Genomic DNA, 23,787 nt, shown 5'->3' on the forward strand with positions numbered 1-23,787 from the left:
GGCTGCACGAGTTGAATTTATATTTAACAAAGAATTTTTGTTAGACAAGTGTTGAACAAAAAAAAGCTACAGTATTTGACTATGACAGGCTTCTGACCACTACCTGCATTCTGAAAAACAGGTTTGAATTGAAGATTTTAGTTTCAGTCTTGCAGAATCTGGACTTGTTACACCAAGAATTTCTAGAGAGATCTGCACAAACAATAGCTCCTAACATAGCATACTTGCCATTGAGCTTGGGCACCTCCTGTATGAAGTTAAGTTTCCTTTAAAGTCTAAATTTCTAAGTTGCTGTTTCAGTCATTCCACCGTACTCCAGGAATGACCAACAACAGCTCTGAACAAAACATAAACCATCAGACCCCCTGAAGCACCCTGCTTTCAACAATAGTTTTTGATTAATTTGTGTTCAAGACAAAGTCGTTGGCTGTGTGAAAAACACGAGCTCCTTGTCATTGGCATGTCCGCAAGGAAATGGAGGTCTCTATGCTTGTCAGCTGCAAATAGAAATACTTTCCACTGAAATGTAATTTTACTCACAAGCTAAAAATAATTAGGTACAGTCAGAATTCGAATGCAAAAGTAGATCGCTTGCAGGTCTGGAAGAACTGGCTTCTCCAGAACTCCAACAAGCAAGTTACAAACGAAGCTACTCCTAAGTGCAAAACTGCCTCAGCACTTTGGTCTGCCCGGGCCTATTCCACGCCCCAGCTCCATCAACGTGTGAAGAATTAAGCGGTGTTCACCGTGAGCTCACACCACATGTCTCATGGGATTTTAAAAATCAAAACGATGCATGCTTACCAAAGTCGCAAAACCACCAGCCAGGTGAGAAGGAAGGCAGGGTGGTATTTGAAACTACAGATACAAGTTAAAGAAGCCTACCAAGACAGACATTCGAACTTGCAATTTCAAGCTCGATCTGATTCTGTGCTTCACATGACACGTACTCAAGTTTCCACTGTCAAAAAAACCCAACACTGCCATTAAGAAATCAAAGCTCGGCAGAGGAGAAAAGCAGGCTGTGGGGGGCTATGGTGGGCCACACTGAGCCTGGAGGCCTGCGCCACTGCTCTGAAACAAATGTTTCACCCTAGAGCTGACAGCAAAGTCCAATGCATGGATCTGAAAGCCCCAGAAGCCACCACCTCCGCTGCAGTAGCGTGTGTGGGCCCTAAATTCAGATTCCCCTGCGGTAAGTACTATTTCAAAAGGTAGTAAACTTCTAGGTATACAGCCTCCTAGGTATATGCTTTCTTCCGGAAAAAAGCCATTTAACGAGAAAAAAATATTTTACAGGAGTTTGAGGTATTATAAGCTACACCAAGTCTTTAACATAGAACTACCTTCATAAATGCAGCAATTTTATGTACAGCCTTAAGAACAGTTGTCTACGTGACAGTGAAGCCATAAACCCGGACCAGCGACGTACATAAAATGATCAGGACTGCATGGATTTGCACTGGTACATCTCCATCTCTTTCCTGGTTCTGGAAAGCACTTAAATGCAAGATTCTAACCTGTGCCTACAAAAGGTACGTGGATACCCCAGCCCACAGGATGAAGTGAAAAGGGCCTCGAAAGTAAGTTTTGTCTTTCAAAGTTCTCCCCTCTCCTATAGCTTTCTCTGGCCCAAGGATGCAGTGTAAGTCTCACTGACTTCACATTTTAGGTTTAAAGCTCTTACTACACTGTGCTCCCATTTTTACGTTAATAAACCCTTGAATTTCAAGATATGAAAAGGCAGTATTACTTACCATCTAGTAATTCTAGAGTAACCGACGGATCTACATATTCCCACCAGTGTTTTCCATCAGTTGACACTGGAATCTCCCAGTTGGACCACTTGCAGGCCAAGTGAATGCACACACATGCTATCACTGTAGGCTTGTACTGAAGACAGAACGTGGTAAGGTGAAGACTGTTGCACAAATTTCGTAATGAGGAACCAAAGGAAATCAAACATGTAAAACAGAAAACCCAAACAAATCAGCCATTAACACACAGAACCAGATCATCTGTCAAGCAACAGCAGTTTAACATTAGTTCATGGAACAGTTTTTCTGATTCAGTTCGTAAGGTATCTTACAGCCTTAAGAAAACAAAGGGCAGGGCATTTATCAGGTAGAAAAGTTTAATTTGCTTTTTCTATTACAAGTGTGATGAACAGTAAATAAATTTACCAGTTATTCTACTGTACTTAAGTACTAAAAGTAGTATAATATGGTCAATTAAATCTTTACAGTAAAAAGCATACAGCTGATTATGCAGTCCCCGAAGGAGACAATGAGAAGAAGGTACCCAACAGTTCCACAGAGGCCAAGTGCAATACTTGTGGGCTTAGCTTTCACTTGGCCTGGATTTGACATCTTTGCAAACTCTCCTTCAGCTTCCAGCTGGCAGCAGCACAAAGATAACAGTTCTGTTTCGCTGCTTTATCACAGCTTCTCTTAACAGCTGTTTCAAATACAGAACCTTGCCCATCAAGGAATTATCAAGAAATACTTAGCTGGAAGAGTTCTAACCAGCAGCAGACATTGCTTAAAAACTATCTACATATAACATAATCCTCTTAAATAAAGCTCAAAGTTGTTTTGCAAGAAGTAAATTGAAGTCATCGAGAAATCAAGACTAGAGTCTGGTCTCAAGTTCCGTCTTTCTACAACAGGCTACGTATACACAATTCCCACTTGGCATCCAGCAGCTTTAAATTTATTTAAGTACTTAAGTTTTAAAACTCAAGGTTAAGATTAAAGAGCTGTTTCTGAAAGGAATAACACTGGACTACTAGTAGTCTATCTGAAAAGAAAAATCAGCTAGTTGAAAAGATCTTAGGCCTGCTACAATTTTATAAGTTAAGATTGGATCAATATATTTAAAGTTAAAACTGCCATTAACTACAAGTGTAAACTAAAAATAGTTTTGTACTTACCAAGATGCTCGAATTTCTAGGTTAAGTTTAGCTCTTTGTAATCTTTAGCTGCTATTCAGGCTACCAATTTTAGACTTATGCACTCACAATCGAGAAAATGTCATCAGAAAGCACCACTACACTTCTCATTGTGCATTTAACCCCTCTGTGCCGTCAGGCCCTTGTACAATACACCGCACTGCAAGCGGGCAGGTACCACCACTGGAGATGGCCCAGTCTCCTGCTGCAACAAGGGCAAGACACGTGTAGGGGGCCCTGCAGTAAAGGAAGCTATAGTGTGCTACAACAGTGCAACAAAGAGGTTCAGGATAACAACCTGTTGGTAGCCATGAAATAGGATGTCTGTGCCAAATCCTTGCTTGCTGTAAGAAAAGAAAAACGGAGAGATTAAAGATCTGCACCAACTTGTCCCGTTCATTCCAAAATTACAGCAGCTTTACCTTCCAAGAGCACCACTTGGTATTTCCACAGAACTGACTGGCATTTAGCTAACTCGCCTGTGCAGTAATCTTTTCCGGGCTGCAGAAGAGGCCATTACATTCAGCAACTGTAGCTGGACCAGCCGTTCCACTCACTGCCCCCCCCCCCCACCCCCCGTACAACCCACCGGCCGGTTTCCCGCTGCCCATCTACCCCGCGAAGGCCTCGCACGCGAGCACACTCTCTCCTGGGGATACCTGCTGCCTCCCCTCCCCAACGAGCCCCAGCATAACCCTGCGCTGTAGCACGGCAGCGGGCAAAAACCAGTTTGCAGCACTGTGCAAAGTTCTGCTCCTGGAGAAGAGCGTGGCAGGACAGCTGGAGAGTGCCCACCCCACCCCCCAGCACCTCCCCAAAACCAGCCACAACTCTCTCCCAAAGCCCTACAACACAGAAAGCTCCTGAGCTAGATCGTAAAAAAATTAAGAGTTTTCTGCTCCCTCTGATTAAGAGCACCGTACTCGTAACATTTTGTTCCACATTTGTTAAACCTATGGCAGAGCTTCGATAAGAAATAAACAACTTCATTTTAGTTACAGTCAGGGAAAAAACCCACCCAAGACTGCAACGTGGCAGAAACGAGAAGCTAACCACTTGGGCCATTACAGCCACCTAGCACCAACCCATACCAGTGAAGCCCCAACGCTCCTCACTCAAGCAGGAGAACTTACTGTAACATGCATATAATGGAATAGCTGGGCACAATGGTTTTAACCGAAGAGTGAATGCAGCCTTCATTGAATTCTTACTTTGAGACTACCACTTGAAATCAGTGCTACCTGCAGAAAGCGTAGTGTTGAATTTTATGTCAAAGGGAATATCGTTCAACTTTTAATACTCTTTCCACAAAGTTTGAGAAAGACCGCAATGGCTTTTCGTATTTAATTTAAAAAGCATATTAAATATGTGATTTAACTCGACTTCTAATGATTGCTGAGGGGTATAAATCAGATTTGTCTTTATGGTACACAGCCGGGCAGTACCATCATCTGAGACGAACACACAAATTCTACCAATCCATAATAATCAAAAGGTGAACTGACAATGTGACAGTGTTATACTACAATATTTAGTTTGCAAACTATAATGATAATTGCATGCCAGATAACCATGGAGTTCAACCTTTTCCCTTCCCTCCCATCAAAAAAATGTAAGGCAGTATTATCAAAAAAGTGAAATGAGACTATCATAGCAAAACAAAGGAAAATGCAGAACGGCTGAGTAAGACTGAAATTGATGTCTTGCTCTTCGTTTTTCATCAAAGTGATGTTTAAAGGATCTTCAATGATTTCTATATTCTGTAAAGTTACAACACATTTGAATTAAGACACCGGACCAAGAAGCATCTCTACTCTCACTGAAATGTCCCTTTTGAACAAGGAAGAACAGCAGATGCCAGAAAACTTCTACTTAACATCAGCTTGAAAGTTGAGTAAATCAAAACACATACCTGGAAGAAAAGAATCACATCTTGAAACACACGTTTTAGCCTCCATCAAAAATTAACGTGCTAAATACCTTACCCATACTACAAACAGTAAGACACTGTTTCCACTTACTTACAACTAATCATCATTGCCAAAACCAGCAAGAAATTTCAGCTCACAACTAAAGCCGATGGTAACACAAGGCCCAACTGAGAACACCTGTCCCAAACTCTCCTCTTACATTTAGGACAGCTTTGGTTTAGTAGAATCCATCACTAAAATTAGAGCTAAAGAATTTGGTTCCTATTATTTTGGTGAGTTATTTCCCTTATAGCAGTGGAAAGGGCATCTCCAAATTAAAATAATCTTGAAGCAGAGGCTAAAACAAGCCAGCGGAGCTTCTCTGTCCAAACCCACGAGTCACAGGACTGATGACTATGATGCCAGCCATTAACAATCAGTTTTAGACTTTATCATTCAGGAGTGATTTAAAACACCCACCCTGTCTCGCTGCTGCAGAAGCAACCATAAGGCAGGGGATTGCTAAAGTAGTAATCAAGATTTTGAAATGGGACTTGTTGTCTGACACACCTTCCAGAAGGCTACTGTCTCCGGGAAACTCCCTACTGGAAACCAAAATGGTTTTTATTGGGCACAGCCACACGATGCACCTGGTTGTAATTCCAAGATACCCGAGTCTTTTCTTCAACACTAGGTTATCTTGGGTTTTGAGATAATGGTGAAAATGGAGGGTGGTAGCTGGCCATGCCTAGGACCCCGAGAACACGGGTAAGCACTCCCCAGAGAGGGGAGACTGCAGATAAGCCAGTCAACATCAGAAGAGAGAAAGCTTGCTGAAGTCCTGGGCAAAAGGACAAAAGCCACAGGCTCCGAATGGTATGCTGGTGGATGCCTGTTGTATCGGGAAAGGGCTGGAGGAGGCCATGGCGTAGACATTCAGGTCTGAGCAGTCCTGGTGGCTTTACTTTCTTGAAAGCATTTAAACCTCGGGAACAGCCCTGTAAAAGCCCGAGGTGAAACTTCAGAATGTGAAGGCCACCTACAGTAGTGCTGGAGTGTGGCTGGTGTTTGTCTTTCCACACCACTTAGTGTACTGAGATTTAAATTCTCCTCATAAGAATACCTTCTGGAAAAGCAGATTCATTTTCATCTCCTCTTCTGCTGATTTTGTCTTTATCAGCCTGATTTACCCAACGGCACCTGCGCACACAGATACTATGGTACGTCTGAAGAATCTGACAGTGCAATTTCCACAAAAGATCAGTAAGGATCATGGGTGTTCAAGATACCTGATAACCTGCAGAGTAGCGAGAACAATCCTAGAAATCCTTGGGATCCGATCTTCAGTTCCAAAAGAAGGTTGTGTAGCAACACACAAAAAGGAATGACTGAAGACTTCCCAAGATGGAGATGAGGATACGGATTCCTCCCCTTCAAGTTCCACCAGAAGCAGGCTGGGAACAGATTGATTTTCCACCAGTGCTTAATACAACCATGTCATGGTCTTGGCACTAGGACAGTTTCAGTGCTGATCGTTCAACCAGCATTGAAGCCAGTAAGGTAGCTTGACACCAGAACAGTTTTTGTTGGTGTATTTTTTGATCCCCCCCTCCCCTTTTCTTCTCTCTTCAGTACCGGAGCATCCTTGGAACGGGCACTGATGCTTGCTGACATGCCTTCACAGATCCACTGCCTTCAGATTCCTTAGAGGACCTGTGGGATCCTAAGGAATGATGGTCCTGTCTCCTCTTCTCAGTCTCTTGACACTGAGGAAGAATGGTGCAGAAAAAAGACTAAGCCCACACCATTTTCCTTGTCTACTATACTGACCAAACTGTAAAGATGGAACAATTTCATCAACCCACAAATCTCTGAAAGCCAGAAGGAATAATCAGACACCTTATGACTGAACATCATGCGTCATTATGTATCCATCCAGTCACTCCTTATCTATAATGATCTGTGTTGTCTAATAATACCTTCAGAAAGGCTTTCAATCTTAGAGATGAAGAATTCAACTTTTTCTCTAGTTGTACGGTGGAGCAATTGTGTTTATTTGCACCAGTTCCCACTTACTAGTTTATTTTCAGCTTCCAGCAATTGATTCTGGTATGTCTCCTGATAACGGACTTGGCTCAATTTTTTGAGCATCAACAGAACCTGTTTCTCTATTTTGTTTTTTAATTTTGCTTTTAAAGGGGGTAGCTTGCAGTTTAATACAGGTTACAGTGACAGCATAAAGCACATTACTCTGGATGCAACACAACAAAAAGTGCTATAGAGAATCAGCCACCCTCTCAGCCACTTCAGTTTAGCCAGCAAAAGGGCATCTTCTCACCACATGGTGATTCAGTGCACGCATGCTAAGCCAACACCTTAGGTACACTTGCATACCTCAGCTAACTTTGTTGCCTCTTTTGATAGCTAAATAGTCAGCCACATTATATTCCTCCCTTCTTTCTCTCCCCAAACATACAGTTGGAGGTTTTAATCACAACAGTCTTGGATAAGTTAATCACCTTTAATAAAAAGGTATCTCTGCCTTCTGAAGCAGTGTTTTTTGTCCAAGAAGAGGTTACCAGAACTGGATGAAGCAACCTTGTATTTCTTTAACTTCCCAGTCAATCCCTTTAGCGCTAAAGGTTTAACACTGACAAGTCTTAGATACATTTTGAAAGCTTCAGGACTTGCTATCTAAGTGTTGCACCTCTTCACAGTAAAACAACACACTGTCCAATAAATAAATGTTGAGAGAACTCAAATCATACCACCGCATCTCTGAAGATGTATCACTGTGCCCACAAGCCCATCTTCTTTATTCACTCAACACATTAGGCCAGTGTTCCACGGCAATTATTCTCTACTTGCTTGACTTGCATGCATGACTACATATTTCATGATCAATGTTTTTAATTTATGCATTAATTTGTTGGTGTTTTTTTTTTTTTTTTTTTTTTTTTTAATATGAAGTACTTGAGTCTTGTGTTCACAGCCTATACCACCCCTAGGAGGGGCATATGCTGACAAGAATGCCATTTGCTTACACCTGTACTGAGGAGCACACCTACTCCAGTGAGTAAGTTTTCAAGCATCAGATATGTTACATTCACTTTGCACCAGTCCTTGAGGTACATGAATTTTCAGCCCTCACTGCAGCCTTCAGATTTCAAGACTTGGTATAATCCGAGAATTCTGAGCGTTTCCCTAAACAGCGCTGACTTTAAATACTAGCTTTAAAATTTGAAACTTAAAAATTAGCATGTATCTTCAATGTATGAATTTTGTCAGTACACAAAAGTAGCATACAAAACACAAAGGAAAATGCTGAACTGTCTTAGAGTGGCATCTACCCTCGACTAAAGGAAATAAAGTTTGTGTAGCAGCATGCCTTTCTTCTTGTAGGCTCACTTGCTAATGTGGAAATCCTGATGCAGCTACAATACTGCCTGCCACCCCTCCCCACAGCCCCAAACACCCAGCAGAAGTGCAGGGGCTCACACAAAACAGTGAAATATGTGCTCACATTTATATTGACCAACAGCTAGGAAAATCCAAAGCAAAACCCTACAGAGCTGCTGATGCAGACTATTGAGACTTGAGGTGCAATTAGACTTACGCACCGAGTCACAACCAAAGTGGGACAGAAAGGAACGAATCATTACGTTACAGCAAGAACAGCAATAAAGCTATTTTGTATGCAGACAAGTTACAGCACCAGTCCTGCTCAGGCTCAAACTCTGAAGACCCTACACCAGTAAGCTACTTTAAATGAGAAATACTAGTCCCTCAAAGGACAACTTCAATTCTAGAGTTACTACAGAACAGGTCTAGTTAACATGATTAGAGTTGTACCTAACTTTCCTATATTTTACAGAGAAAAAAACCCCAAAAATTTTGACGCACTTAACTTTGCATTTTTCACTGCAAAACCAGCTAGCGACTAAATACTAACAACTATGGCCTTATAATTTCCAAACACTTTTTAATTAAGGAGCATAATTAAAGTGAAAAGCTTATTTTAGGTGCTTTTACAACTGATTCCTAATTTTTTTCATCTTCCACCTTATGAGAGGATTTTTTTTTCTTTTATTAAAGCTCCAAACCAATTTAAGAATGAAAGAAGATGTGCCAAAACTCCACTAAAAATATTAAAGAACAAACCAGGTTTCTGGCCAGAGTCACATTAATGAGCTGCATACAAGTTAGAGGATCTGATTGTTTAACAGCAGGTTTGGGGTTTTGTGCTACCATCCAAAACAAGGAAGTACACCCTGCTCCAGAAAAACAATTAGTCACATTTGAGGTATTTGCATGTGACAGCAGACCTGCTATGCACTCTCTTAATCCCTCAGTTCATTACCTAAGAAGATTTGCTAAGACAGAAAGCTAGCATGAGACTTCAACCAACACACAGAGTAAGCTTCATTTGGTGAAACTACTTCAGAGTGAAAATAATCAACCCAGAACAACACTAAGTAGTTGGCTGTTCAGTTTTCAACTACTAACTGCTTCTGTTATTTGAGAAAACATGGAACAGACATTATTAAGATCAAAGCTAGTAAGAAAGCAAAAAAAAATTATGAAGGACACAGAACTGGACTCTATCGAACTCTAAAGGTTAAGATCAAGCTTTTCATAATTAGTTTTAGACAAACTCTTTGGATAACAGATGGTGAAGATCATATCAGACAAATAGCATCACCTTCAATTTTACTAGAAAGGTAAAAAAGGACTTACAGAAGCGGTTAAAAGTCACTGACCTCTCACTAATTGCGTACATTTCACAACATCTGTGTGTGGATGTTCAATGGTAATCTCAAAACCTGAAGAGTTACGAATACATTTTAGAGTTATACATTTGCATCTGTAAAATAAAAAAATCAAACCCCTTTGTTTCCCCACAGACCTAAAATGCTTGCTAAACTTCTGCACTGCAGATCAAGTAACAATATTTAACCACCTTTTACTCTGCACCTTTTCATACTTTCGAATGGTAGGTGGTATGGCCGCTTCAAGATCAATTAGTAAAACACTCCTTCAGTACTCTCCAATCCTATATATACATATATAACCTGGGAAGTTACCATATTTTTGAAGTTGAACATATCCAAACAATTTCTAGTACATTAATCAGTCAGCAATGGCTATATCACAGATACACTGAAATACATGTGTGTGCACGCACACTTCATTCATTGGTATTTTGTGATTTCTGGACTTTAAACATGCTGCAGCTATGAAATTACAAATTAAGTCAATTTCTAGATCAGTGACTTAAGAAACCTTTCATTGTTTATTAACCTATTTTAAGAATTAGGTCACTACTTTTAGCTTTTTTTTTGAAAAAAATATATATTCAAAGCGGTATTTAAGAATATTTAAGTCAGTGTTCTCAGGCCCGCCAGCTGCAACTGTCTCTATTTATGTTACTTTAAAGTCAAAAGAGTTTCTTATCGGAACACTCCATTTCAAATTTTGGAATGACCTGAATCCATTAAGTGGTCACACCATGACCTGTGATGTTCAGAGGTAGTAACCCTGCTCACTTACATCATGTTCTTCTGCTAAAAGGCAAAATGTCGAAGAGCACTTGGTATACAGCTCTTTCCAGTTGTTTCAGAACACATACGTAGCTAACCTAGTACAACACGTCACCTTATACAAAGGCATATCAACGTGGTCACTACTCTGGAGTAAAGGGTACACATTTCTACCCCATCAAACTGTCACAGACACCTATTTCGCAGGTATAGATATGCCTTTTTTCCCCCCAAAGTGAACACAACTGCCAATACACAAATGCTACATTCACAGGTCAGAAGTTGTATACAAAACCAGTAAAATTCCAGTGTACCAATAGCACATCAAAAATCCAGTTACTTGGGTCCCATTACTTCTTCACGGAAAGCTGGCTGCACAGGAGAGATGTAGAAAGACATACCTAAAGTTTGAAGCATTATTGTTTCAAGTATAACCAGCTCTTGGGCTTGCTGAAGGTATGCCTGAAACAAATAAGCAAACAGGTCAAGACGTAGCTATCTATTGTCTCAAAATTTTAATCATACACTTCCTATGTGAATAGGTATTAGCAACACAAGTTAAGACTACTGCCCAAGCCAGTTTGCACTGACAACTCGGAACACTTCACTGTGGCAATACTTTCTTCTGCCCGTGTAAGCATCACTGCAAATTCAGTCACACCAGCCGAACCATCTCTCACAGCAAGATTTACTTCGTCTGGATCTCATATAACCTATTCCAGCAAAACATTTTTGGGAGAAGGGAGGGGGATGCTATAAGAATTATGAGGGCTTGCCAGTGCTGTATCAACTCAAATATCTCTAGGCAGATAATCCATTTCACAAGTACTTTAAAATATAGCTGTAGATACTCAGCTAGCCCATGTTAAGCTAGCTGAAGCTTGCAGCCTCAAATGTGTGTGTATACATATATATGTGTGTATATATATACACACACACACACCTCCATGCGTCATTCCAAGAACTGGAAGCATAGAAAAAGTGCTCAAGTAGTTTTAGACATCAGCTGAGGTCCATCAGGGCATAACTAGCTCAGTCTGACCTTCTAGCAGAACAGCTCTGGGGCATTTCCACCATATTTCCTCGTGTGTTTGGTTTCAGGAAGACTCATCTCAGGAAAGAAAACGTGAACTATAAAGTAAATGGAAGCTGTACAAACTTTGGCAAATGAAAAGAAGACCAATGCACAGCAGAGGCAGCGGCTGACAACTGTATCGCATCCTTTAGAACAGAATGTAGGCAGCGGTGCACAGTGAGCCCCTGGCTGAGAAAGACTCACCAGCCAGTGTCCTGAACTCCCCTCTGCACCAACTGTGTAACTCACAGAACCACGCATGAAACCTCTTATTTAAGGTCTAGCCTTCTACTATACATGTAGAAGTCTTAACAGTAAGGCAAGTTCAAGAGGAGCAATCTCTTCAAGTTTCATAAAACAAATACTTGAATTTTTAATAAGTTATACTAAGTAATACAAAAGACTTAAATGGTGTAAAAACAAAAGGTTTTTTTCTAGTTTGCAGACAGCAATAATTCAGTCAAGACAATCTAACAGATTGTTAGATGAAGAGTCATCTGATTATCTTTAAAACTGTGACTTCCACCTACATCACTCTTTGTATCCAGTTGTGGCTCTTGAGGATGAAGACAGGCATGTGCTACTTTAATAACATGTTCAAGTTTCCGTGGCTGTTCTTCCACTTTTGCAGCCAAAAACAATGCCGTAGGAGATATTATCTGAAGAAGAAAAACATATATGTATTTTTTTAAACTTTTTACAAGTAGGACTTCAATGTTTAACGGAGAGTCTAAACTGGTAATTAGGGCAGGTTTAAAAAGTTGGATTTTTCCTTTAAACAGTTCTGAAGTCACGCAAGACAACAAAAAATAACTAGTCATGTTTTATAACTGATGTAATCCTCTCAGCAGCACACCGAAGGAGTAGCATAAATGCTAAATTACATTTGTGAGTAAGATGTCTGAGGTCAAACTAATTCTAGTTCAACATACAAAGAATAGACTCAGTCCTGAAGATTTAGTCACACTAGAACAGGCTGTTTCAAGTTAAATACAATTTGTGAGAAAGTTCATTTTATTTCTTGCACAGTAGTGAGCCATTACACCATCTTTTCAGTCAAAGTCAAAACAATTGATCACAAGTTCTGCTAGTATCTGATTCTCCTAAAAAGCAAGAAACTTTGCTGAGAACTTTGCGGAAAACAGCGTGTTATATAAATACAGGTTGTGTAAGTAAAAGCTTACTCTTAGAAACTTCACTATGTACCCAGCAGCATCTGGAGAACAAAGCACAGAGATTCACAAAACAGCAGTTACATCAGCAGTTAGTAAAGACTACAAATTACATTTAACGATGAAAACTTTTATAATACTCCAGGTGCCAGCAGTTCCGCATCACCTACGAGTTAGCTGTGAAGTCAAGTTCTGATGCCCAGCTGTCAGCTGGAATGACTGGTGCATACACATACAGAACACAGCTATCCATAAACGACTTGGAAGAATCAGGGTCCTCTTTGTATGCAAAAGTCGCCCATGTTAAACAGGAATTAAAATGACAGTAATAATCTTCACATAGACATGAGCAGATTGAATTGGTTAAAATATAGTCAGTATAAAGCATTTATTCAGAGACTGAAATAGCTGCTTGTTGAGTATTTAATGAATGCATGGTACAAGCAGTGCAGGTATTGGATTTCTCATTCAACGCCCAAGTAGAACCAGACTGAATGAACTGAATAGCAGCCATACTCCTCCCCTGAAGTGAGGTTTGCTTTTTTTTTGGTCAGCAAGCAGCCATTCGTTATGCCAAAAAGAAACATTTGGTATAAAAATTCACAATATATGAATAACTGCAACGAACTAATTAGAATCAAACATTTAGGTGATTACCCATTACATTTCAGGAGCTTTCAAATGTATCGAGCGAGTACTTTTTGCCTCCTTAAATTCCTTTGAAATGTCCACTTGGATCTTAAGAAAAACTTGGAAGTTGGCAGACTTGAGGAAAAACGACACCCTGGGAAAGTGATACCCTTTGATGCACAGAAATGTGCCATGAAGAAATCTAGTATTCCAAAAAAACCCAAACCACCCAAAATAAGTCACAGGGAGCAAGTTCTTCCACAAAGAAGACAAAAGAACTACTTTCTTTTTAAGAAGCTCGTAACCCGAGCCTTACAAATGCATGAAATAAAACCCTGAAGCCAGGTGTTGCTGAACAAGGCCATATTAACACCATCATTTAAGACTTCTGATGATTTTTGAGAAGTTCCTACACACATTGCTTGAAGTAATGATTTGAAATTCTTGGCTAAAGACATACTACTTGTAATATGTCTCACTTAAGCTGGCAGATAAAACTTTTAAACACTAAATGTGAAGCAAAGACTTTGTGGAGTTCAGAAAGCTAGAGTATCCACAGCTCTGAAGTGCCAGAAGATGTACAGCACCACGCACACGTATAACCCAACACAGGCATGCCATATGAAGACATTCTATGGAGGAGACAAACTGTGCTCCTGCCCAGTAACGCATGCACCCAGGCAAACCTCTCTCGTCTACGGTGGTTTCATCCATACAAGCCCTGTGCTAAGCTCTCCCCAGCGTGCTTCAGTGATTTAGGGTAGGCATAACCGAGGAAGGGGTCTGAGGCTGGCCCCTTCCACACCAGGGCAAGCCTAAGGGGAAGGACTATGTTCTCAGATATAATCCTGAGCTTCTGGGAAAAGCCAGATTAGCAGACAGGGCCAGGAAGCCAGAGGAACACGAATGAGTGAGAAGGAAATTGGGAATGTTTAAGAATCAACAGAGCTATGAAGAAAGAAGTTTGACAAGAAGACGTTGGACAGAAACAGGGAGGTATTAATGAGGACACCAGAGGGACTAGAACTGTTTTTAGTTTTTACTTAGGAAAAAGAATACAATGAGGTAGACCATCACAGATTGAAAACTAAGACTCAACGTAGTGAAGTCACTGAGGAAGGAAAAGTCAAGTCATGAAGTGTATAGAATCAGAAATAGAATGGATGATGGGAAGAAGCTTCAATGAAAAATAAGTAGAAGATCCTTTCCATCTCCCCAGGATCACACAATTGCCCCCCCCCCCCTTTTTTTTTTAAGTTAGAAAGACTCCAGACAGCTACTCAGTCAGTAACCTGTAGCAGTGCCTTACTGCTGGGCTGAAAAAGAACAAAAGCAACTGCACTGTGAGGAATGAACTGTTGCTGCCTGATGTTCTTCCCCTCTCTCTAAGCCTTACCATCCCCGCCAGGCATCACACACTTATCCCCAAGCACCTGCGCTCAGACCTTACAGTTCTTCTAGCTTCGTCTAAAAGTTTAATTGAAATACACGCTAACACAAAGGTACCTTTCCACGCAGTTTGTGGGTGTAGTTGCATGTACATGGAGTTTTCACAATTTACCTTTCTGAAAAAACAACTGCTGACAACTACCACGAATGAAAATGTTTATATTTCATGGAGACATTTTTTGAACCAAGTCACCAATAACCGCACAACTATCTCATCAGCAAATTCTCACTCACTATTATTCTATGCCTGACTGCACTGAAGTTTTACTTCATTCCAAAAAAAGCACCTTCTTCAGCAGGCTGACTTCAGGATATCTTCTAATTTACTGAAACAGATCAGTTCTGGCCAAGAAGTCTCCACACAAATCCTGATCTCCAAGACCTTACATAAAACACAGTTCCAGAGGCTGATTTAAGTCAAACTGATTAACTGGCATTTAACTCTGGTTCATCAGAAATCTACATACACCCCAATTATCCATTTTGTTCAAAAAGAAATGGTGGCTTCTGGCCAAAGAATTTGTCTTGTCTAGGACTAGGGCGCTCATTCCCAGTTTAGAGTAGGTCAGTATTTGTGTCTCCCTTGGTATTTATTCAGGAAAATAGACATCCTAATAAAATTTCAGGCTTCGCATGCATACAGTCTTCAGTGAAGACGACACACCCTGCTAAGTATATAACTGGCAAAGTTACTGAATCGCTTTCATTCATTTTCAATTCTCAAAAATGGCAGAAAAAGCAAAGTAGAACAAAAAAGCAAAATTAAAGACTCAAACTTGACAAAGATTCCTACATATAAACATCTTCATTTAATATAAAACAAATGAAATAAAGAATATTTTGGGTGCATGGCAGATAACTTCTTTAAGTCTTTGAGAAATATCTTCAGAAGAACACAAGTGATTTGTGAAATGACATCCCATTTTTGTAATAGCTGAGAATCTCGGAAGCCAAGTCCCACTGAAACAGACAAACCAAAATGCAAGAGCCTTATTGCAACAGTCACAGAGCATCATGCAGCAAGTTTTATTGGTAAAGGTGGTACAAGTCCTTTTTCACTTAACAAGCACAAGACATATTGTAAAAACAGTGTCCAGGCATTTGGAACAATCTCAGCATACATACACGCAGCTTTTCTGAGAACTCCCTCTCCCTTTTCATGTCAGCATCAGTTTAGACTTCACACAAATTAGCTTAAGACGTTAAGCGATTCCACTCTACAACAGAGCTTTTTCAGGTGCTAACACAAAGAGTTGCAAGGCTTTTTTTTATTATAACCAGGAGCTCACACTGCATAAAAACAGCAAATAGGTTAAACTGCAAGATTAAAAACAGAACTGAAGTGCCCAAAACAGCCTCGCTGAAGCTTGGTGGCTATTATGAAAGTTTTAAGAACTTTGCATAACTGCAAAGTCAACTGTTTGATACTGCAGTTTGGACGGGGCCAAGAGACAGGCAGTGAAGACAGAGGGATGGGAAACACAACTCACCTACCTTGCGCTTCAGGGAAAAAAATCCTCCTGCAGACTTCTTTAAGCACTTTACTATGTTCCACTGCGTGTCACACAAAAAAAACCTTGACATCATCAAACATATTTTCAACTGCTTGTTTGGTATTCCACATAGCATTTCTAGGGATTATATTTAAAAATACAGCTACCATTTGGATGCCTTACCCCTCATTTCCAGCATACCAAGGATTTTTCCCCCTTCACTGTTCTTCAAATCACAGTATGCTGAAGAATAAGCCTCTAAAAGAGGTATTTTCTATATAATAATATCAAACACACTAAGTACTACAGAAACAGTATTTACAGGAGAATTTTGATTTTCAAGATACTTTAAACGATAAAGTCAGGCTACTATTTCCTACAAAACGCCAGCAAGCTCCCTCCCTACCCCAATATTAGCACTGACTAACCTTATACTCAGCAAACCAAAGTTACCACGCCCTGGTCAACAGCAACATAGAAAGAACAATTTGTACTACTGCTGAGGAGATTCATATTAGTTCCTGAAATGTCATTTGCATGGCAAGGGAAAATTAGTAGAAAGAGCATCCAATTCTGCTTTACCAGAATTGGTACATCAAGTTTCCACTCTATGACTGGGGCACAGCAACCTTGCAAGGTCTTAACTGGCTTTGACTGCAACATCAAAACCTCAGTAGATTCTTCTTTGCACCTAAACGTATGTATTTTGTAGATAATCCAATTCAAAAGTGGCTTACTAGCCCACAGTAACTTCACAAAAATAGGGATATTTGGCCATTAGAGCAGTAAGTGTAATACATTCAAAATGAACCAAGACTACATTAACTGGTGTGTGCCACTCTTGTGGCTCTACTGACTGAAGATACTACTGTGGATTTTGTTCCCTATTCACAGCTGACTCTTGAAAGCCTGTAAAGCTGTTTAGCAGTAACTTCTATTAAAGAAAAAAACAAACCTGAAGACAATAGCTATTCAGTAAATGAGCTTCCACTAGAAGACCTGCTTATTAACAATTAAGCGCACGTGACTTGGAAGCAAGACATACATGTGTATTTGTACAGCCCAGCAATTATACATGACGACAAATATGCAAGTGTTTATTACTTGACTAAAACCACTAACCTACCAATAAAGCAAGAAAACAAAAGCTACATTTTTTCAGCTGGAGATCATAAGGCATTCTGACTAATGGCCACCTAATTTTCTAGCCCCAGCCTTCAGATTCCTTCTTGCCATGGATAAACACCACAACATGCACAGAACAAAGAAATACTAGAGATATACTCCATATACTGTAGAAAATTTTAGCTAGGTCTTAGCTGCAATACTGCCAGCATCTTACTATTTAATTTCTAAGAGTTAGTTTCCTCTTGCAGTGGATGAATATTGTTACATTTTTTAGCTTGCCAAGTACTCTGCAGATTTGATATTAAGTATTTATTACAGTTCTTGGCTTTTGCTTTCTCTACAGAGAACTTGCCAGATGGTTTGGGAGTATTTTAAAAGTGACTCACATTCACCCTGAGAACACCCCTTTTGCCCTATAGGAAAATACATATGAAAATGCATTTTCCCTTCAGTACACACCCAGAGCTGCTGTCTGGCCATACGCTTATTAAGAACTACAGAAAGTAATTCAGCAGGAATCAATATTACGGAGTGCTAACTTGCAGTGCAGCTGCCTTTAACTTTTATTTGAATACCATTACCTGAGAATTAATTTAACAATACACTTCCCCCTACTGTAACAGTTGCAGTTTCCATGGCATTCAGCCCTTACATGGCTTACTTGTGAATTTTAAGATTCATAAATATAACTTCAGGCATAGTTTTTGTAACAAGGGCACTATATACCCAAATGCTACTGTGCTTCCAGTTCCAAGTGACCAGCATTTTCCAGTGTGCAGCGAAAACCCAAACACGGCAGCCAAAGCCTCTTGCTACCTAACTCTCTCCTAGACTACCAGACGACAGCAGGAACAGTAATCTCACGGGCGATGTATACAACTCAGGCCCCAGCTACAGCAGCTCTGCACAGAGGAACCTCTCTGTTCCAAGCAGCGCTGCCTAGTTTAACGAGTCCACAAACCATCCACGGCCACAGAAAACTTTGGATGCCTCACCAGCTCCTCTTCACCTAGCTTCTACAGGTTACTGCTACGTGGGCAGCTACATGGAGGGGATGGAACAACTGTTCCACTGCCTTCACTCGGTGTGTCACAGCAACACCTTCAAAGGGCATATTCCACCACAAAACTTGATTCTCACGTGTGCTATTCTTGCTGTAGAACTAGAAAACTGTTTTAGGGAAGTACATTTGGATTTATATGTACATCCATTCAATACAAAACTCTCTATCACTACATAAGCAACCACCTACATTATATATTTCTTTTGGTTAAAGTGTTTCAGGCTTATGCATGCTTAGCTCAGGCTGCACTTAAACACTTAAGGTTTTATTACAAAAGGATCTGTAACCCACTGCAGTTCTGGTAACAAAATTGCTGCAAGATTGAATTTACCTCAGATTTGCACAAAAAGAATTAAATACACTTCTGAAATGTACCTACAAACTAATCCGTATTTCTTGCCCAAGAAACACCAAATAAGGTGTCCATCTGCTCAGCCAGCAATGGGAAACAAACCCACTAACACTGTAACCCACTGCGTACTTGCCCAAATTTCAGACAGCGCAAGGTCTGCAAGATTCTACCCCTTGGTGGACCAAGCTCTGCTCTGGTCAAGACTGTAACATCTGTCAGTCTCAATCTGTTCAGTTTAACCTGAAATCCCAAGAGCTGAGAAAACTCATCCTTGCCAATTAGTGATATACCACCACAACTATTAATTGTTCTTGCAAAGTTGATATTGATACAAAGTACTTCAAAAAAACCAAAACACAAAAATACCTGGAATATTACTATTTTTCCAACTACACCGGACATGAAAAAGCATTAAAATTTTCCAGTTGGGATCTGCAGCTCCATACCTGCTAGAAAACCACTCAGCTACAGAGGGTACAAGATGATTCAGTTCCTCCTAACACACTCCATATTCAGATTCAGCACGCTCAGTTCATTTGTTGAAACAGAGGCGGCATTTTCTCATCAGATTTAAAGATTTTTCTCATCTAACGTGACTTATCATCAAGCTGCTTAAGACTAGACTAGTTAAATGAATTTACACTGTTTTTTAAGAACAGCTACATAACCCACACGGATACACACATAACCACGCTATAATTGTCAGACACGCTACCACTGACTTCATTAAGAAAAACGTGTGTTCCTGCACACCAGCCTGCCAAACCACAGCGCGTCAGCACCAGCCAGACTCAAAACACCAAAACGCATTCTTCGCGCATCTGAAACGTGTTTGATGATGGTGCCTATTTTTTTTTTAATTGGCAGAAGGTAAAATCTGATTGTCACTAGTTAGAATAATTCAAAGTTGAAAAGAAGTATCATTATTGGTTCTAAAGCACTGATAAGGAGCTAGAATTCCTGTAAAGGGACCAGACTTTACAATCTGGCAAAGGAATATAACACTTGTCAGTCAGACTGCCAAAACTGCAGGCACGATATCACCGCGTACAGAATCATACTTACATTTCGATTAAATTTGGTGAAGGAATGATGCATATAAAACCTGTGCATGTAAACAATTGCAGTATTTATGGTAAGCTGAGATCTGGAAGGTTAAATTAAGGAAACACGACACGTTAAATAAACTGTTTACGACAACCAAAAGCGATGCGCTTTCTCCGTCAGTCACCGCGTCCAACGCCCCGTCTTGGGCCGAGGACGCACCGCGGAGGTGACGCTTCGGAACCCGGCCGGTACCGACGGGGCCCCGGCCGCTGTCAGCTTCCCCTCGGCTCCCGCACCAGCCCAGCCACCCGACCAGCCCTCCGCGGTGGGCCGCACCCCCCGACCCCAGCCGTTTCAGCAGGGGGCTGGAGTTTTCAGTCAGCCTCTGCCCCCCCTGCTCTCCAAAAGCACATCGGTTTGGAGAAGCGCCGGAGAGGGGGTGCCCGTCCGACGGGCCAGCAGCCGGGGCGGAGGGGCCCGCCCGGACCCCCGCCCCGCCTCACGGCGACAAAGAGCGGGGAGCGGGGGCTCCGCCGGGCCCCTCCCCGCGCCCCCCGGCTCCCTCACGGCGGGGTGGCCGCGCCCCCGCCGGCACCGGGGACCCCCCCACCGCCCGCCCGCGGCCCCACTGGGATACACGTTGAGGCGCTGGCCCATGTCCTGGATGAGGTTGGCCGCCTGCTGCCGGTACGAGAGCTCCTTGTCGGCCTCCACGCCGCAGCGCCGCGACGGCGTGTTCTCCAGCTGCTCCCGGCTGAAGAACCAGCGCGACGCCGCCGAGGAGCCGACGCCGCCGCCCCGCGACGAGGGCCCGGCCGCCGCCGCCATGACGCCTCCTCCGCCCCCTCCCTCCGCAGCCCCGCCCGCCGCGCCCGGCCCCTCCATGGCCGCTCTCGCGAGAGCTGGCGGCACGGCGCGCGGCCGGCCCCCTCACTATGCGCCCTGAACCATAGAGTCGCGCGGCAAGAGCGGCCGCGCGGGGTTGGGTGGAGGAGGTGGTTGGGGAGGGTCACGTGGCCCACGGGGCGGCAGCGGGCGGCCATCGCTCCCCCGCCATGTGACGCGGGGAGGAAGGGCCGCGCCTGCCGCGCCTGCCCCTAGGGGGGGCTCTGATGCCCGGAGGGGACGGCCCGCCGCTCCTCTTCATTGGCTGGCCACCGGCGCTGATTGGCTGCGGCGGGGCGGGCCGGTGACGTCACATGACGTGCATAAACCCCCTCAGCCGTCTGTGAGGGGGTGGCGGGATTGGGTTCGGGTTGGTCTCCTCAGCGGCTGGGGCTGCCTGCTCCGTCGAGTGGAGTTCGCCAGGCCGTGACCCAGGGTGCCCGCTGCGGCGCGGTGCCTCGGTAGCGGTAAATGAGAGGCTGGGGCTGGGGGTGGGTGTGGAGCCCTTGGGCCCGCTGGTTCGGAAGGGTTCAGGCGCGCCGTGTCCCCGGGAGACAGCGCGTGGCGGCGCGGCGGTGTCTGTCCCGCGCTGGGAGAGGCCTGGGCGGCGGCTCCGGCCACCTCGGCGGCGCTGGCTCGCGCTGCAGCCGTGGAACCACGGGATGGGGTGGGGTGGAAGGCCCCGTCTGGAGTACGCTGTCCAGTTCTGGGCTCTCCGGTTCAAGGAAGATGAGGAGCTACTGGAGAGAGTCCAGTGGAGGGCTACGAGGATGGTGAGGAGACTGGAGCATCTCCCCTACGAGGAAAGGCTGAGGGAGCTGGGCTTGTTTAGCCTGAAGAAGAGAAGGCTGAGAGGGGACCTAATAAATGCTTATAAATATCTGAAGGGTGGGTGTCAGGAGGACGGGGCCAGACTCTTCAGTGGTGCCCAGTGACAGGACAAGGGGCAACGGGCACAAACTGAAGCATAGGAAGTTCTGTCTGAACATGAGGAAGAACTTCTTCCCTCTGAGGGTGACGGAGCCCTGGCACAGGCTGCCCAGGGAGGTTGTGGAGTCTCCTTCTCTGGAGATATTCAAGACCCGCCTGGATGTGGTCCTGTGCAGCCTGCTGTAGGTGACCCTGCTTCGGCAGGAGGGTTGGACTAGATGACCCACAGAGGTCCCTTCCAACCCCTACCATGCTGTGATTCTGTGACTTTACGGATCACCCAGTTCCAGCCCCCTTGCCATGGGCAGGGACACCTTCCGCCATACCAGTCTGCTCCAAGCCCTGTCTAGCCTGGCCTGGAACACTTGATGTCCACTTGAGAAGACTGACGGGTTGAGACAGCCTCTTTGCCTCTCTCAGTGCTTCCCTGTTTCGGTGAAGACTCGGACATCATTTCAATCTCAGCAATTTGGAGTGATCCCACCTATCGCCTCGTGCCCAGCAGCGGAATGGGGGGGCAGAAGCTGTCACATGCAGCTGGGATGGGAGAGGATGACTCTAACTTGAGGAGCTTTGTCAGATGAAAGAGTTGCCCCTCTTGGAGCCGTGTGGTCAAGTTCTGAAGTTGGCTGGTGGCTCTTACAACTTCATCACCCTCGTCTTCCTAAAAGCTGAGCCAGTCTCGACCTTCCAGCATGAACACCATTGGTTATGTGACATTGTTAACTTTGAGGCTCTACTTAGCTTTGTAAGCTCTACTTGCAAAAGAGTGAGCCTAAAGTGTCCCCCGTGGAGCCAGGATGAGGACCTGCAGCCAGGCCTGTGGAGCTCAGTGGTGAGGGGGCCTCGCACCACTGACGTGCTGTGTTCTACCCAGAAAGCACAATCCACCCACCCTCCGCTGCCTTTCTGGTTCTGCCAGGTTTGAAATAAGTCATATGGGGGCACCGGAATAAAAGAACATCTGTTTTAAAAGCTAAAATACTTGGAAATGCTAATTGATTGTTGTGTTGGAAAGGGCTAAAGAACTGGGAATAGGAGCTGTGGAGAGAAAGTGGAAAGGTCTTCAATATATTTGAAGCTGCTTATCAAGATTCTGAGAGGCACGCTATGCCTGTAATTCTCTTCCCGGTGCTGGCAGTAGCAAACATTTAGGGAAAGAGTTCCTCTTTGGCGTGCAGGAACACTTCAGGTAGTATTTCTCAGGAATTTGGTGCCGAAAAGGCAGAATTAAAGCTGCCTGGTGATACCTTGTGTCTTTGCAATTAACAGCTCCAGTGAGTCAGTTATTCCCCAACACATGGAGAAGATGCATGTGCTCACACTCTGTTGAATGTGAACTTGTCCGAACCTCTCCCACACAGCACTTGAGCTACCTTTAAGAATTAAAATCACTTTCTAAACTTTTTTTTGCCCATTTCACCCTTTAGTAATAATACGCTACCAAATGTTACTTTCACAGGGCTGTCACTAAGCCTCGGACTCATTTCCAGGTGCCCAAGTGGTGACACAGCCTACGTGGTAAAGTGCTGGAATGAAACATCCTAACTTGTTTCTCTTACTGCTGTGGGGTAAAGAAATGCGGCCTTCTGTCTTCACTTCAGGAAAATAGAGAGCCCTCTGAAATTTCCTTACATCTCAAGCACAGTCTGTTCAGTAACTCCTTTTAAATCTATTTTAACACCTACTATAATGCAGCTTGCAGATAGTTCACTCTGTGTTGTCACTGATTTTCAGCAGTAGCTTGAGATTATGGATTCAGGGTTCAAATGGTATGAAAAGGTACTTGTCTTTATTTAAAGTTCTGGTCATCGTGGGTCAAAATGAGAGCTCCGAGTGTTCTTCTCATGCTTAGCATATCCCCCTAGCACTCTACAGCAGTTTTGCTCACCAAAAATTACGTTACATCTAGTTCTTTTACAGCTTCAGTGCAAATTTTATACAAGCCGTTATAATTTTGTAACTAGACCTAACAGAACACTAATGAAATACACAGATGTATAACGCGGCCCAGACAGACATGAATTACTTGCCTGATCTTCCCAATTGTAAATCATCTTTAAGATTCTGCATGTGCAGAGGAAATTTAACTACAATGACTTCTGTTGTAATTAGGAGCTGATCTTTGCCTTCATATTTTTGTGCGTTCAACAATCTTAAAGT

General features: G+C 43.0%; 1 protein-coding gene across 11 annotated transcripts in view; it reads right to left on the reverse strand.

The window, feature by feature from the left end:
* The window catches only part of CCNT2 (cyclin T2), a 25,851-nt gene extending 5,187 nt beyond the window's left edge, over positions 1-20,664 (reverse strand). For 2 of the 11 annotated variants that reach the window (XM_075431103.1, XM_075431105.1), the window contains exons 1-8: positions 20,447-20,642; positions 19,828-19,909; positions 12,006-12,134; positions 10,802-10,862; positions 9,621-9,683; positions 6,150-6,314; positions 3,249-3,294; positions 1,758-1,921 (exon numbers count right to left, since the gene is read on the reverse strand). In XM_075431103.1, the coding sequence (XP_075287218.1) occupies positions 1,758-1,921; positions 3,249-3,294; positions 6,150-6,314; positions 9,621-9,683; positions 10,802-10,862; positions 12,006-12,134; positions 19,828-19,909; positions 20,447-20,637 (901 nt within the window). In that variant the 5' untranslated portion in view covers positions 20,638-20,642. Of the gene's footprint in view, positions 1-1,757; positions 1,922-2,932; positions 3,295-4,083; positions 6,121-6,149; positions 6,315-9,620; positions 9,684-10,801; positions 10,863-12,005; positions 12,135-19,827; positions 19,910-20,446 lie in introns of those variants that run through there. The other 9 variants (XM_075431106.1, XM_075431104.1, XM_075431107.1 and 6 more) reach the window with 9 other exon arrangements.
* Positions 20,665-23,787: the final 3,123 nt, after the last annotated feature.

This window comes from Opisthocomus hoazin, chromosome 9 (genome assembly GCF_030867145.1).
Source record: "Opisthocomus hoazin isolate bOpiHoa1 chromosome 9, bOpiHoa1.hap1, whole genome shotgun sequence".
Lineage (NCBI taxonomy): Eukaryota > Metazoa > Chordata > Aves > Opisthocomiformes > Opisthocomidae > Opisthocomus > Opisthocomus hoazin.